The sequence below is a fragment of the Bidens hawaiensis genome, unplaced genomic scaffold (assembly GCF_021521415.1).
Source record: "Bidens hawaiensis isolate Kalapana, Puna unplaced genomic scaffold, B.hawaiensis_p1.1 tig00004685_1, whole genome shotgun sequence".
NCBI lineage: Eukaryota > Viridiplantae > Streptophyta > Magnoliopsida > Asterales > Asteraceae > Bidens > Bidens hawaiensis.
In genome coordinates, this window is record NW_027491287.1 from 666288 (window position 1) to 678442 (window position 12155).

The 12155-nt window shown below is 34.7% G+C and overlaps 1 protein-coding gene and 1 pseudogene across 3 annotated transcripts; both read left to right on the top strand.

The window, feature by feature from the left end:
• Positions 1-1374: 1374 nt before the first annotated feature.
• On the top strand, positions 1375-2992 carry LOC143627552 (pentatricopeptide repeat-containing protein At5g66520 pseudogene; annotated as a pseudogene).
• A 2093-nt stretch (positions 2993-5085) lies between these two features.
• LOC143627553 (clp protease adapter protein ClpF, chloroplastic-like) lies at positions 5086-8945 on the top strand. 3 transcript variants are annotated; one of them, XM_077097342.1, is made up of 8 exons: positions 5086-5245; positions 6403-6783; positions 6925-6984; positions 7464-7558; positions 7644-7816; positions 8403-8561; positions 8670-8710; positions 8790-8945. In XM_077097342.1, exons 2-8 carry the CDS (start codon positions 6463-6465, stop codon positions 8943-8945), a joined length of 1005 nt encoding a protein of 334 aa, XP_076953457.1. In that variant the 5' UTR covers positions 5086-5245; positions 6403-6462. The 3 variants fall into 3 exon arrangements, with proteins under 3 accessions (XP_076953457.1, XP_076953458.1, XP_076953459.1); XM_077097343.1 differs by having other exon boundaries at positions 5097-5245; positions 6387-6783; XM_077097344.1 differs by having other exon boundaries at positions 5097-5245; positions 6462-6783.
• The last annotated feature ends 3210 nt before the right edge of the window (positions 8946-12155 follow it).

Consider the following 12155-nt stretch of genomic DNA (forward strand, 5'->3'; position numbering starts at 1 on the left):
AAAAGAATCAAAATCAAGAACGAAATAATAACAGCAAATACCAACAAATACTTATAGCAACAAAATAAAAAATATAATAATAACAACAAAATATAAATTAACAAATGCTTATAACGTCTCATAATCGATAATTAGCAAATACGAACAAAAAAATAACAGCAAACACATATAAAAGTAAACCCAATAATAACAACAAATTAGTTCTTACTGTTTTCATGTTAAGAATAAAATATTTTTAATCCTGTTTCAAGAAAATATATTGATTTTTAGTATATTTATATTCAAGCCACATGGTTATAAATGGACAAAATCAAAGTGCATGCCCATTTAACCTTGTAAGCGTCTAATTTGCCCGGCTAGCTTAGCCTACTAATTTACGTATTTGTGTTGGTTCATGAGAGATAGTGACATGCTAATTTAGACGAGACCCACTGTACTTTTTATGACTTACCGGTGACCAAAAGTGTTAACTAAGCCTCAGCCGACTTGGCTTATGTGGCATAATTCAATTATGTTGTGTATTATTTAACAAATTCGGTCAAACTTGACTCTTTTAATAACTTCCCCAAAATCAAGGTATTTTTATATCTAAAGGTAACTAGGTAACAAAACCCGTTGTGTCGCGGTAGCGTAATAACGCGAATTTGGTTAGTATCGGTTATGTTCATTAGGATAACGATAATAAATCCAAAAAGTAAGCGTTTAAAATACTATTGACACTCGTATAATTTACGATAAATAACATTTTTTAAAATGACGTGTCATCGGTTAGTAAACTAGCATACGACTGCAAATCGACGTGAACTCAGTCGGTATTGGGTTACAACACCTACACTAAACCAAAAAAAATATTTTCACCGATGCTCAAATAAAAACAAATTGACACACTTAACACTAAAATGAAAAAAAAAATCGTGTCTTACGGTGCTAATCGACACGAATTTGGTTGTTATCTGCATACAGCCCAGAACTAAAAATAAATAAATTCAACACTGCAAAAAAAATTACGTTAATTAACATAATTAAGATTGAAAAAACATGTGGTAAATCTACGCGAATTCGACCAAACTATCGACGGTAACAAAAAAAAAAGACAACACCCACGTGTTGCGGCTAGAAGTGCACAAACCGGGTATCGTCAACAAAAGTAAAAAACTAGGTTGGGTAGGAACCGGGTCTAGTCGGGGATTTGACCAGGTTTTCTTGGTAGGGTCGGGTTTTGATCAGGTATTTCTGATTTCGGGTCCGGGTCGGTTCCGGTTTTGAATACGCTCCGAGGAGAAATCCTATACCAGATCGTACCTGCACGTAGAGTAGGGGTAGGAACCGACCTGGAACCGGATATTTTATGCACCCACGGGCTAAGAATGACGCAAATTCGCTCGGTATCAACAATACATACTAATCTTGTTAATGAAGGTCAAGAACACTAATGTCACCAACTAGCAGATGCCTATGGCTACTGGAACAATGCAAGAACATAAACCAACTCAAACAAGCTCACGCTAACTCAATCACCTGCGGCTTAGGAACCAATCACTACACATTAAGCCGATTACTAGCCTTCTGTTCAAACCCTAATCACCACAACACATTACAACACGGCTTACAAATCTTACACCACACCCACCAACCCACCAATCTGCTATACAACACCATGATCAAAGCATGTCTTGTTAAACACCAATTAACAATGTGTATTCACTTATACAAACAAATGGTTTGTAATAACATGTACCCGGATAATTACACGCTTCCGTATGTATTGAAAGCTTGTGGGTATGATGAAAGGTTTGATCTTGGAGTGATGGTTCATGGGCATTGTGTGAAGTTAGGGTTTGGGAGTGATGGGTTTGTGGGTAATACGTTGGTGTTGATGTATTGTTTGTTTGGGGAAATGGGGGATGCACGCCAGGTGTTCGATGAAATGCCGAGGCGGTGTGTCGTGTCGTGGACGGTTTTGGTGTCCGGGTATTGTAGAATTGGGGAGGTGGAGGTGGCGCGGGTGGTGTTTGATGAAGCGCCGGTTAAGGATAGGGGGGTTTGGGGTGCGATGATTTCCGGGTACATGCAGAATAATTGTTTTAAAGAGGGGTTGCATTTGTTTCGGGTTATGCAGTCGACGGATATCCGGCCTGACGAGGCTATGTTTGTAAGTGTACTCGGTGCGTGTGCTCATCTTGGCGCGCTCGAGATTGGGGTTTGGGTTCATAAACAAGTTAATGAATTGAAAATGAAATGTAGTGTGAGGTTAGGTACCGCGTTGATGGATATGTATTGTAAATGTGGGAAATTGGATGTCGCTCGTAAGGTATTTGACGAAATGCCTGAAAGAGATACGGTTTGTTTTAATGTTATGATATCGGGACTCTCGATTCACGGGGAAGGCGTAAGCGCTATTAGATTGTTTTTGCAAATGGAGACGCTTGGTTTTCAGCCGGATGACGTTACTTTCATTGCTGTGTTTACTGCTTGTAGTTATTCGGGTATGGAACATGAAGGTTTAAAACTGTTCTACAAAATGCGTGACGAATACAAAATAAACCCGAAAACCGAACACTACGTTTGCATAATCGATCTTCTTGGAAGAGCGGGTTTGTTTACCGAAGCGAAGGATATTATTCAAAGAATGCCAAAATCTTGTAACCCGAAAGAAGTTGCGGTGGCGTGGAGATCTTTGTTAAGCGCGTGTCAGAGTTATAAACAGACAGAACTTGCGCAAATGGCAGCTGAGAGAATAATGGAGCTGGAAAATGATAGTGGGGTGTATGTATTAATGTCGAATTTGTACTCGAGTAATGATGATTTTGGTAGCCTGCAACGGACTAGAAAGTTGATGAAAACCCGAGGGGTGGAGAAGGTACCCGGGTGCAGTTGTATTGAGATTGGTGGTGGTGTTTATGAGTTTGTGGCTGGTGAGAAAATGAATCATAGGATTGATGAGGTTCATAAGGTGTTGGAGAGTTTAAACAGGCATTTGGATTGATTCTTGCGGGTACGGTAGTCTTCCGCCTGGTGATGGCAACAGGCGGAAGACTTGCGCCTGGTGATGGCACCAGGCGGAAGACTACCCTACCCGCATGAAACTTGCATATTGTTAGATTCTTTAGAAGTTGGATTTAGTTAGAAGATTTCACCACAAATGTACAACCTTTATAAACATTTCATATGTTTTGTTTACAAAGTAGATGAATTTATTGATGCATTGATTTAGTCATTTGTCCCGTTTTAGGCTCGAATTCGTTTAATCCAGGGCTTAGTTCAAGCTTTTAACATCTTCAGTAGATCACAAAAGTGCTAAATCATGTCAAGAACAAAATATGTATATCATTGACCTTAGCCAAGGCTATTCATTTGGTATGAACTTAGCATGTATTTTATTTAACAAATATCCTTGGCTTGTTTTGGTAGATTTGAAATCTGAAAATTGTTGAATAACAACTTCACAACCATGCTAAATTTTGTGTCCTTGATTTTTCAATAATTTGAAAGCATAATATTTTAGTATTACAAAAATAGAACCATTAGTTTTAATAATATTAATAACAACAATAATTCATTTTTACAATAATCTATGATAAAATGTAAATTAGGTTTGCTATACCGGAATATTCAGATTGATTCGAGCGACTATGAATTCTAGGAAATGGCAGATTGTCTTTTTACGCCTTACCAATTCGTCAACCAAGATGAGGTTGCATAAGCTCTTGGTGTCATATTCCCCCTATATTTGTTTTTCGGTGCGTGATCTCCTGGAAGTTCACAAAACAACCCCGTTATGTAAGAAGGAAAGGAAAGCTCTACACAATATTATATTAACAGCTTGTTGGTGTAGCTGGAAGGCGAGAAGCGAGGATATTTTTAAAGACAAAGTCAATTCGGAATGCAAAATTGTTGAATATATTATGTCATTGAATTTCTTTAAATCAAAGATATTGTTATTATGTTTTAACCTTAACTTCTTGCTAGTTTACCATCCTTAAAGAAAGTTGTGGTTAGTAAAAAAAAGGCAATGAAAAAAAAACCAATGAGCTAGTGGTGGAGTGGTAAAGAAGAAACTTGGTGTTCCATATGACCTAGGTACGAAACCTGCCCACATCATTTAGTTTCAAAGACACTTAGGTGATGGTGGGAGAATAGACGAGTGTTGCTACAACAATTATAAGACCAATGATAGTGAATGAACTGGTTAGGCTAGTAGGCTTCAAGGGTTCCGGTTAACCTAAAGCAGGTCGTGGTGTCCCTCTACGTTTGCAAAACGTAGAGAGAGGTTCACTAGTTTGTTGTTATTTGTTATAGTTCACCGGAGATCCAAGACCGTGATGTTTAGAACCGGTTTTTGGATGAAGACCTTGTGAAGTTATGATGTTCTTGAAGTAAGAAAGAAACAAGCAAAGTGCAGGTTTCTCAAGGAAGAAGAGAAGATTAGAGAGTATATGTTAACTCTCTAATATGGTGTTCTCTTGTTTATGGCCGGGTCATCTTTTTATAGAGAGAGAGATGCAAGCCTTTTATCCAGTGTGTAAACTAGCTAACCTCCAGTTTGCTAGAGGGTTGACCTTTTATAGGCGAGAAGCTTTTAACCGTTGGGTAACGATTATAATAATAATACTTTTTCTGAGCATGTCCCTTGTTCAGAGGGAACAGTGATTTGACGTTGTACTGTTGCACGTGGTTACTGTTCACGTACTTGTTTCCCTAAATTTGGGCTGGAAACGAAGCTTTTAACCTTCTAACCCTTTTACCGTTAATATGTGAAAGCCATTTTATTAATTCCTTGGGGTACCCCCGTCATCAACGAGTAAGTTTCTTTCATTAGTTGGATTCTTGAACTGAACAAGTTTTACCTCACTGCATTGTCATGCATTCGGGCGAGTGTTGACGGGCGTTGACCTCAGGTCAAAGTTTTCCCTGAATCGAAAAGACGAATGTATCCCGATACAATGAATATAGCCAGTAACCCATTTGCATGATTCATTGCAAAACAAGAAAAGTTTAAAAAAAAAACAAAGAAATAAAATTAAACTATAAACTTTAAATTTAATATATTATTTTAGAATTTAACCAATGATAAAAATATATTACTATTTTATTTATCGTCACGCCGAAAATGAAATCCCCAAATTCATTGATATTCAACACACATACACCAGTCGAATTCTGAGGCTCAAAACACACCAAATTAGGGTTCCAACAACTTCAAATCGTGCTTTCTGAGTTATTCACATCAATTTCCAGTTTCCTCGTAAGTAATCTCATTCCTCACTTATCAAATTGTCGTAATTCAATATCCATCGGTTATAGTTCCTTTTACATTTATTTTAAACTTGGTACCGATACCGAACCTGTACCGTTAAGATAGATTCAGTATTTTCAGTACCCGTAGATTAGCATTTTGTAACCAGTATCGATACCATACCAAACAGTATTTATTTACGGCATCGGTGCCGATGTGCACAACTAATTATTGATTAAGGAAAATAGTGTTGGTTGAGCTATTGTCGATTGCTGAACTCTAAAGCTGTGAATTCAATAACTTTATGGTAAATTCATGGCCATTAACACAACATTATAGGCTTATAGCACATCTAGATTATTTAGCTTCAATTGTACTGTAGTCGGTTCGGTTTTCGGCTAAAACCGAACCAAAAACCGAAATGTTTGTTTTTGAGGTTTTGAAAACCGTTTGGTTTCGGTTTTTTTGGTTTTTCCTTTTAGGCTTGAAAATTTTGGGCCAGATATAGGGGTGCAAACGAGCCGAGCTGATCGTGAGCTACTCGAGATTGGCTCGTGAGAAAGCTCGATCGAGCCGAGCTTAAACAAGCCCGAGCCCGAGTTACACTTATTGAGCTCGAGCCGGATCGCGAGACTAACGAGCCTGTCATTAACATAGTTTTTATAATATATATATTAATATGTAATATTATGAAAAAATAAATAAATTTTATATATTATCTTATGTATACAATTATAACTAAAAAAATAAAATAATTATAGATATCCAAAAAAAAAATTAAGAAACAGTAAACGAGCCGAACTCGAGCTTGAAAAAGGACTCACGATCTGAGCTCGAGCTCGGGTTCCGTTCTGCTCGTTTGCACCCCTAGCCAGAAATAAAAACTTGGCCAAAAATAGTGATTTTGGGTCTAAGTTTATTTGTTAGTTAATAATTAGTTGATTATTAACATTTTGGCTAACGTATTTGGGTTAAACTATATATTAAACTATTGTAAAATACTTAATATTTGAAATACAAAATAAAAATCTATAAGTTCGGTTTGGTTTTTCGGATTTTACAGAAACATAAAACCAAACTGTCGTTTTTGTCAGGGTTTTTTTTTTTTTTTTTGGTTTCATGCAAACATGTATTACTTACATTATAACAGTTTATTTTGGTACCAGGTTTGTATTCCGTATACATACAACAGTAGCGTTCTAGCTTCTAATCTATCATACAACAGAATGTCAGTAACCACCATTACATCATCCACAAACAGTAGTGTGTGTGGATCTGCAAATGCTTCAAGAAGGCATTTGAGACAGAGGAGAAGCCACGACCACCTATTATTCGGGACTGAAAAAAGATTCATTTCACACCAGTGTGTACAAAACCACTCGTATTCAATATCTGGACAACGAAATACACGGGCTGAAGCCGGTTGGTTCTTTAGAGGAGGAAGTGAAGGTGATCAGCGTTCTGATGCGAGTTCAGAGCGTAGCGAGAGCGCGAATGAAGATATTCTCATATTCTTTTACCAGTTGGATTTGGCAACAAGAGTACAGGTTTTCAGTTTTTACATACCTTTATTCTTCTTATTATTGTTTTTTTTTTTGAAAAAGATTAGGCGTTCGTTAAGCAGATTGATCTGCTTAAAAATGGATACTTTTATCAAGTACTAATACCATATTATCTTTTCTTTGCAGTATGCATTGAATTTGGAGGAGTATGAGATTGCAACACAGTTGAGAAACAAGCTCAATGAGGTTTGATTACTTAATTGAGTTCTTGTTACTGTTTCTTCTTCCTGTAGGTTGGAATTTATTATATATATATCTCCACACATAGTTTAGCGAGTTGCTTAATACTGCACGCTCGGTTTGTGGTTAACACAAACCACGTCTCTTTCTTGTTTATTGATATGATAATCAAAGAAACTCGCAGCTCACAAACAGATACTCGACCTTCAACAAACTTAACATGACTCAAATATCTTTTAAACAAATAAACCCAAAACTAAATATCTCTAAATAACATATCAATATACTAAAATAACCAAGACTTAAAACTCTTAACAAACCTTATCTCAACTTCATGCATATTGACCACCGCGGCCCGTGAACTCAGAATTAACTCCAACAGTTTGACCATGTCTGTTATGAAAAATATGCATTGGTAATGACATAAATCAATCTTATGAATTTGTTTGTATAAGTATAAGCTTAGTTTGAAATGCTTGTATAAGGTTGAAGTTGAAGTTACTAAGCAGCTAGAGACCAAAAGGGGATTAGCTTCAAAAAGTGAAGCTCAAGATAAGGGTATAAGCTTGTTGCGTTTACGGTGAGTTTTCCACACAATATTATATTTTTTAGCTCAGGTTCGGTTTCTCTGATTTAATATTATAAATATATGATATATTCTGCAGAGCAGACCTGCAGAGTGCAATAGAGAATGAAAACTATTCACTGGCAGCTGAGATCCGTGATCAAATTTCTAAACTGGAGGCTGATTCATTGGCTGCGTCAATAAAGGCGCAAGCCTTTGAAAAGGCCCAGTTTGAGTTTCGTTTGGGCCAGAAAGTGAGGCATAAAAAATTTGGTATATGTCTTTCATCTCTTGCTAATTTCTAATTCAAATGTTGCATGTATGTTATGGCATATTGAATATTGTTTCTAGTCTTGTAAAAGAACCGAACGAACATGAATGGATCAACTTTAACTGAACAAACGATCAAAACGAACCTGGTTTTCATGTTCGTTTTTGTTCAGAAGATGTACACATTCATGTTCATTATGTTTGTTCGTTAACAGTATGAACAAACAGTTCACAAACTTAAACGACCGAGCATTGATGAACAAACATAACTGACCTAAAATTAGTTGAAAATAGTGTGAAGAATGTGTTGAGCTTGAAAAGTTATTAAAACTAGACTAAGTTGTAATGAGCCAAAAAGTTCTAAATGAATATATTAATGGACGTAAACTATAGAACTTCGTAAATGTAATAAACAACATAAATGAAAGTAAACGTACAAACATAAATGGTTTTAAATGAATGAACGTTGATGAACATAAACGTACTTCCCGCCGAACCGGTTCACGAACAGTTCACTGGACGTTCAGTTTGTATACAGGTCAACGTGTTGCTCTTTATTTTTCTGAAATTTAGTCTTGTGTGGTCATAGGATATAGAGCAGTTATTTGTGGAATGGATCCAGTGTGCTGTGAAACAAGCACGTGGATGGAAAACGCACATGTTGATCAGTTGACTCGTGGTCCTGATCAACCTTATTATCAGGTTTTGGTTGATGTACTTGAAGACCCGAATCTATTGGTAGCATATGGTAAGTTTTGGTGGGGCCCATGAGTTATTTTGTCAAACTTTTTTATAAAATAATATTATTGTTTGCTAAATAACCCTTGCTTATTGGCATATGTCTCTTGCATCTTAGTTCCAGAGGAAAATTTACAGGCTCCAGAAGAACCAGATAAGGTAAGTGTAGTTTATAGGCAGATACGACGAAATTGCTCCCTCGGGTTTTAACTTTTGCAGTTTGATTATCATGACGCAGGCTAGGTTTGATCATCCATATGCTTCCTTCTTATTCTTTGGTGTGGATTCAGCTGGAGACTTTATTCCAGTAAAGCAGCTGCGTGAGAAGTACAATAGACCTCGACACGAGGTGCCATATGATCCACAAGATGAGAACTCTAGCGATGATGCTTGAACACTTGTAATCCAGGTCATTGCTACAAAACCTTATGGCTTGTATAAATAGAATGTATATATATCTCTACTCCAGTTGAGGATGGTTCCTTATTGTTTTTGAAGATCAACAAGTTGAATGTTGGAACTTTTGAATTTAATCCATCATTTTGGCAAAGTTAACCAAAAAGATGTGAAGTTCTACTTTCAATATGACACAGCAAACTGATTTCAGTTGAACCATAAAACTATATTATTGTGTGTGTAACATGGTTACATAATACATTACATGTGAGTTTTTACATAAATAACTAGCATAATAAATGAAAATTTGAATTTCAACTTTTGGTGTGCCGTCCTTATCATAAAGAAGAAACAAAAAATAAAAATAAAAATAAAAATAAATAAACAAAACAAAACAAAGAAGTGATTTTAGAATTATGAATTATTTGTATTTACATGGCACGTATAGTGACATGATTTGATGGGAAATATATTGAATCCCAACTCTTTAAACCGGACGATATTCTTTTTATGGAAGCACTATTTAAGAATTAAGAGAAAGAAATATAAGTATGTAACATGTAATGGGATTATTTATTCAAAACATTTCTAATACTTTTTGCAAGCAAAATAAGTGATGGTTAGTTGGTTACTACATGCATGGATCATGTCCAAACTTGTAAGTTGTATGGTGATTATGAGGAAACTACTCATCATCTCCTAACTTCCTGTTACTTCGTCACGTTGATTTGACAATTTGTTAGTAATTGATGTAAAATTCCACCCATCTATGTGTACTCAGTTCAAGACTTAAAATTAATGAAACTAGCACCCTTGGTCAAAGCGTTACACGGGGTCATTCCTACGGCGTGTTGGTGTATTTAGAAAACAAGGAATGTAGTTATTTTTTTCTAGATAAATAGGCTAGTTTTCCCAAAAACCGTGAAAGACATAAAATCCTTGGGATACCTATGGATCAAAAACCGTTCTTCTAGGAAAAAGTCTTTTATGAAAAGTTTGGTGTTATTTCTCTTGGAATTCTTGTTGGTCCAATATTTGTTTTTCTATCTAGTGCTTTGTTAGTTGTTGCGTTAATGAAATTTGCCATGAAGAAAATAAAAATAAAATACATGCACGGATTATTTAATCAACTCAAATGATGTTAAAAATTTGAATATGTAACAGAAATGCTAATTAGAAATTGTCATAAGTTTATAATATATCATCTCCTCTCGTTGTTATCTCATAAGGTCACAAAATATTAATAATTAAATCGTCACAATAAGATTACAAAACACGAACTTGATTTCTTGTTTGTATTATTGATTGGGATAATGAACTTATTACAAATAACTCTTATTTATAGCCCACTAATCCTTAACCTATACAAATCCTTATTAACCCAAACTAGGTGAAAAACTAATTTGAAAAACTCTAGGTTTGTAAGTACGACAACTAATTTCCTGTACTTATAGCCTAACACTTACAACCGATTCCACATATTGTCCGTCAAATGCACATTTTCCATTAGAAAAAATTGGTGAACAGAATTCTATTGTCAATACTAAAATCAAGAAAATTTTGAATTGAGGCCATGACTTTTGCTAGATAGCCAAATGAAAAATTCAACTTTCAATATCAGATATTAATCAATCTAAATGTGTTCATTTATAGACTTCTTATGTCTCTAAGAATGTGTTAACATCTCAATTGTCCAATAAAATAGCAAATGTTTACAAAACGATTTATACAAAAATTTATTATATAAATATTAGTGATGCATAAATAAACAACCTACTGATGGGGCATTTAAAAAGTTGTATACGTTATTTTAGTTTGATGTCCCAACATCCCATTAACAGTTTGTTTCCTAGACTGATGATCTTTACACAATTGATTTGATTGAACACACTTTAAACACGTCGAACAACCATGTTTGTTTAGGGCTGTAACACTTCAAACAACATACAAATTAAATACATGTAACCTTGCCAGTTACAAAGTGTACGTATTGACACTCTAGACACTATACTTAGATTGGCAAACAAACAAAAAATAAAAAAAAATGGTTTGATTATTTACACAAATGACCCTTGTACTTTATAATGAAACTATGAAAGTGATTAACACTACAAAGTTAACATAAGATACATTAGTTAACATCAACTTGAACTATCATTACGTGATCATTACATGATTATTACGTGATGATATCTTTTCCTTTTACTCTTTAATTCAATGTTAAGTAGTAGTATATTACAAGTTTTCTTACGTAAAAAAATATATTAAAATGATGCAAAAGTCTAAAATAACACAATCCGTTTTGTTTTACTTAAATGTGGATATGTTATTAAAATCCCTTAAATTATAGATGAAACTTATTTTCATTTGTAAAATAACAATAATTAACCAACCAAACCGCGTTTTGCTTCTAAGTGTAGACATTTCGAATAATTTCTTTTAGGAGAGAAATCCTTGATAGTCTAGAATGCAAAACACGATTACTAAACCAAGTTTTTTTTTACCGGACGGCGAACAACACTCTTAGGGGGTTTGATGAGGTGAGGGCTAATTCTCCCAGCGGTTTTTCACCCAATATGGCACAAGAGTGAGATACGAACCCGCAACGTCAGACAGAAGAAACCCTTAGATAAACGTAAGGTAAAACTTCTAGCCACCTCACCGAAGTGGAGATGGCTTGCAAAGTAAATATAGTTCTTATAAAATGTATTTTTTTTATGGAACAAGACAAATATATAAAAAATTTTCAATTAAGTTATAAGATTGTGTAAAATATTAATTATTATTTCCTTTAAAAAAATTGCTATTCAACAAGTCTCCCGAGTTCTTTTCAAGTTATATAATACAGTAATATTTATTAATACAACATCAAACCATTTAAAATACTAACACAACTTTTATTGAAAAACTTGCCTAGATTCTTTTTAAGCAATTCTTAGTCTACCATTTTAAAGAAATATTAATGAAGAAAGTATTGATAAGAAAATCTGAGATAAATTAATTTAGTTAACATCCCGTTTAATGATATGTTCGTTATTTTACCTTTAAATTTGTTGACGATGAGTATACAGGTTTTCTCACAATGACTTTTATTTATTATAAACGATGATTAAGTAAAAATAACACAATCCGTTTTGTTTTCCTGTTCCTTAAGTGTGGACATGATTAAGGTAGACATTATATTCCTAGAAGTTTCTTTGTGGATATG

Excerpts from the sequence above, each read along its gene's own strand:
- LOC143627553 (XM_077097342.1), top strand. The coding sequence starts at position 6,463 with ATGTCAGTAACCACCATTACATCATCCACAAACAGTAGTGTGTGTGGA. Across the intron at positions 6,985-7,463 it reads TGAGAAACAAGCTCAATGAG|GTTGAAGTTGAAGTTACTAA; the intron begins GTTTGATTACTT and ends TGCTTGTATAAG. Across the intron at positions 7,817-8,402 it reads AGTGAGGCATAAAAAATTTG|GATATAGAGCAGTTATTTGT; the intron begins GTATATGTCTTT and ends GTGTGGTCATAG.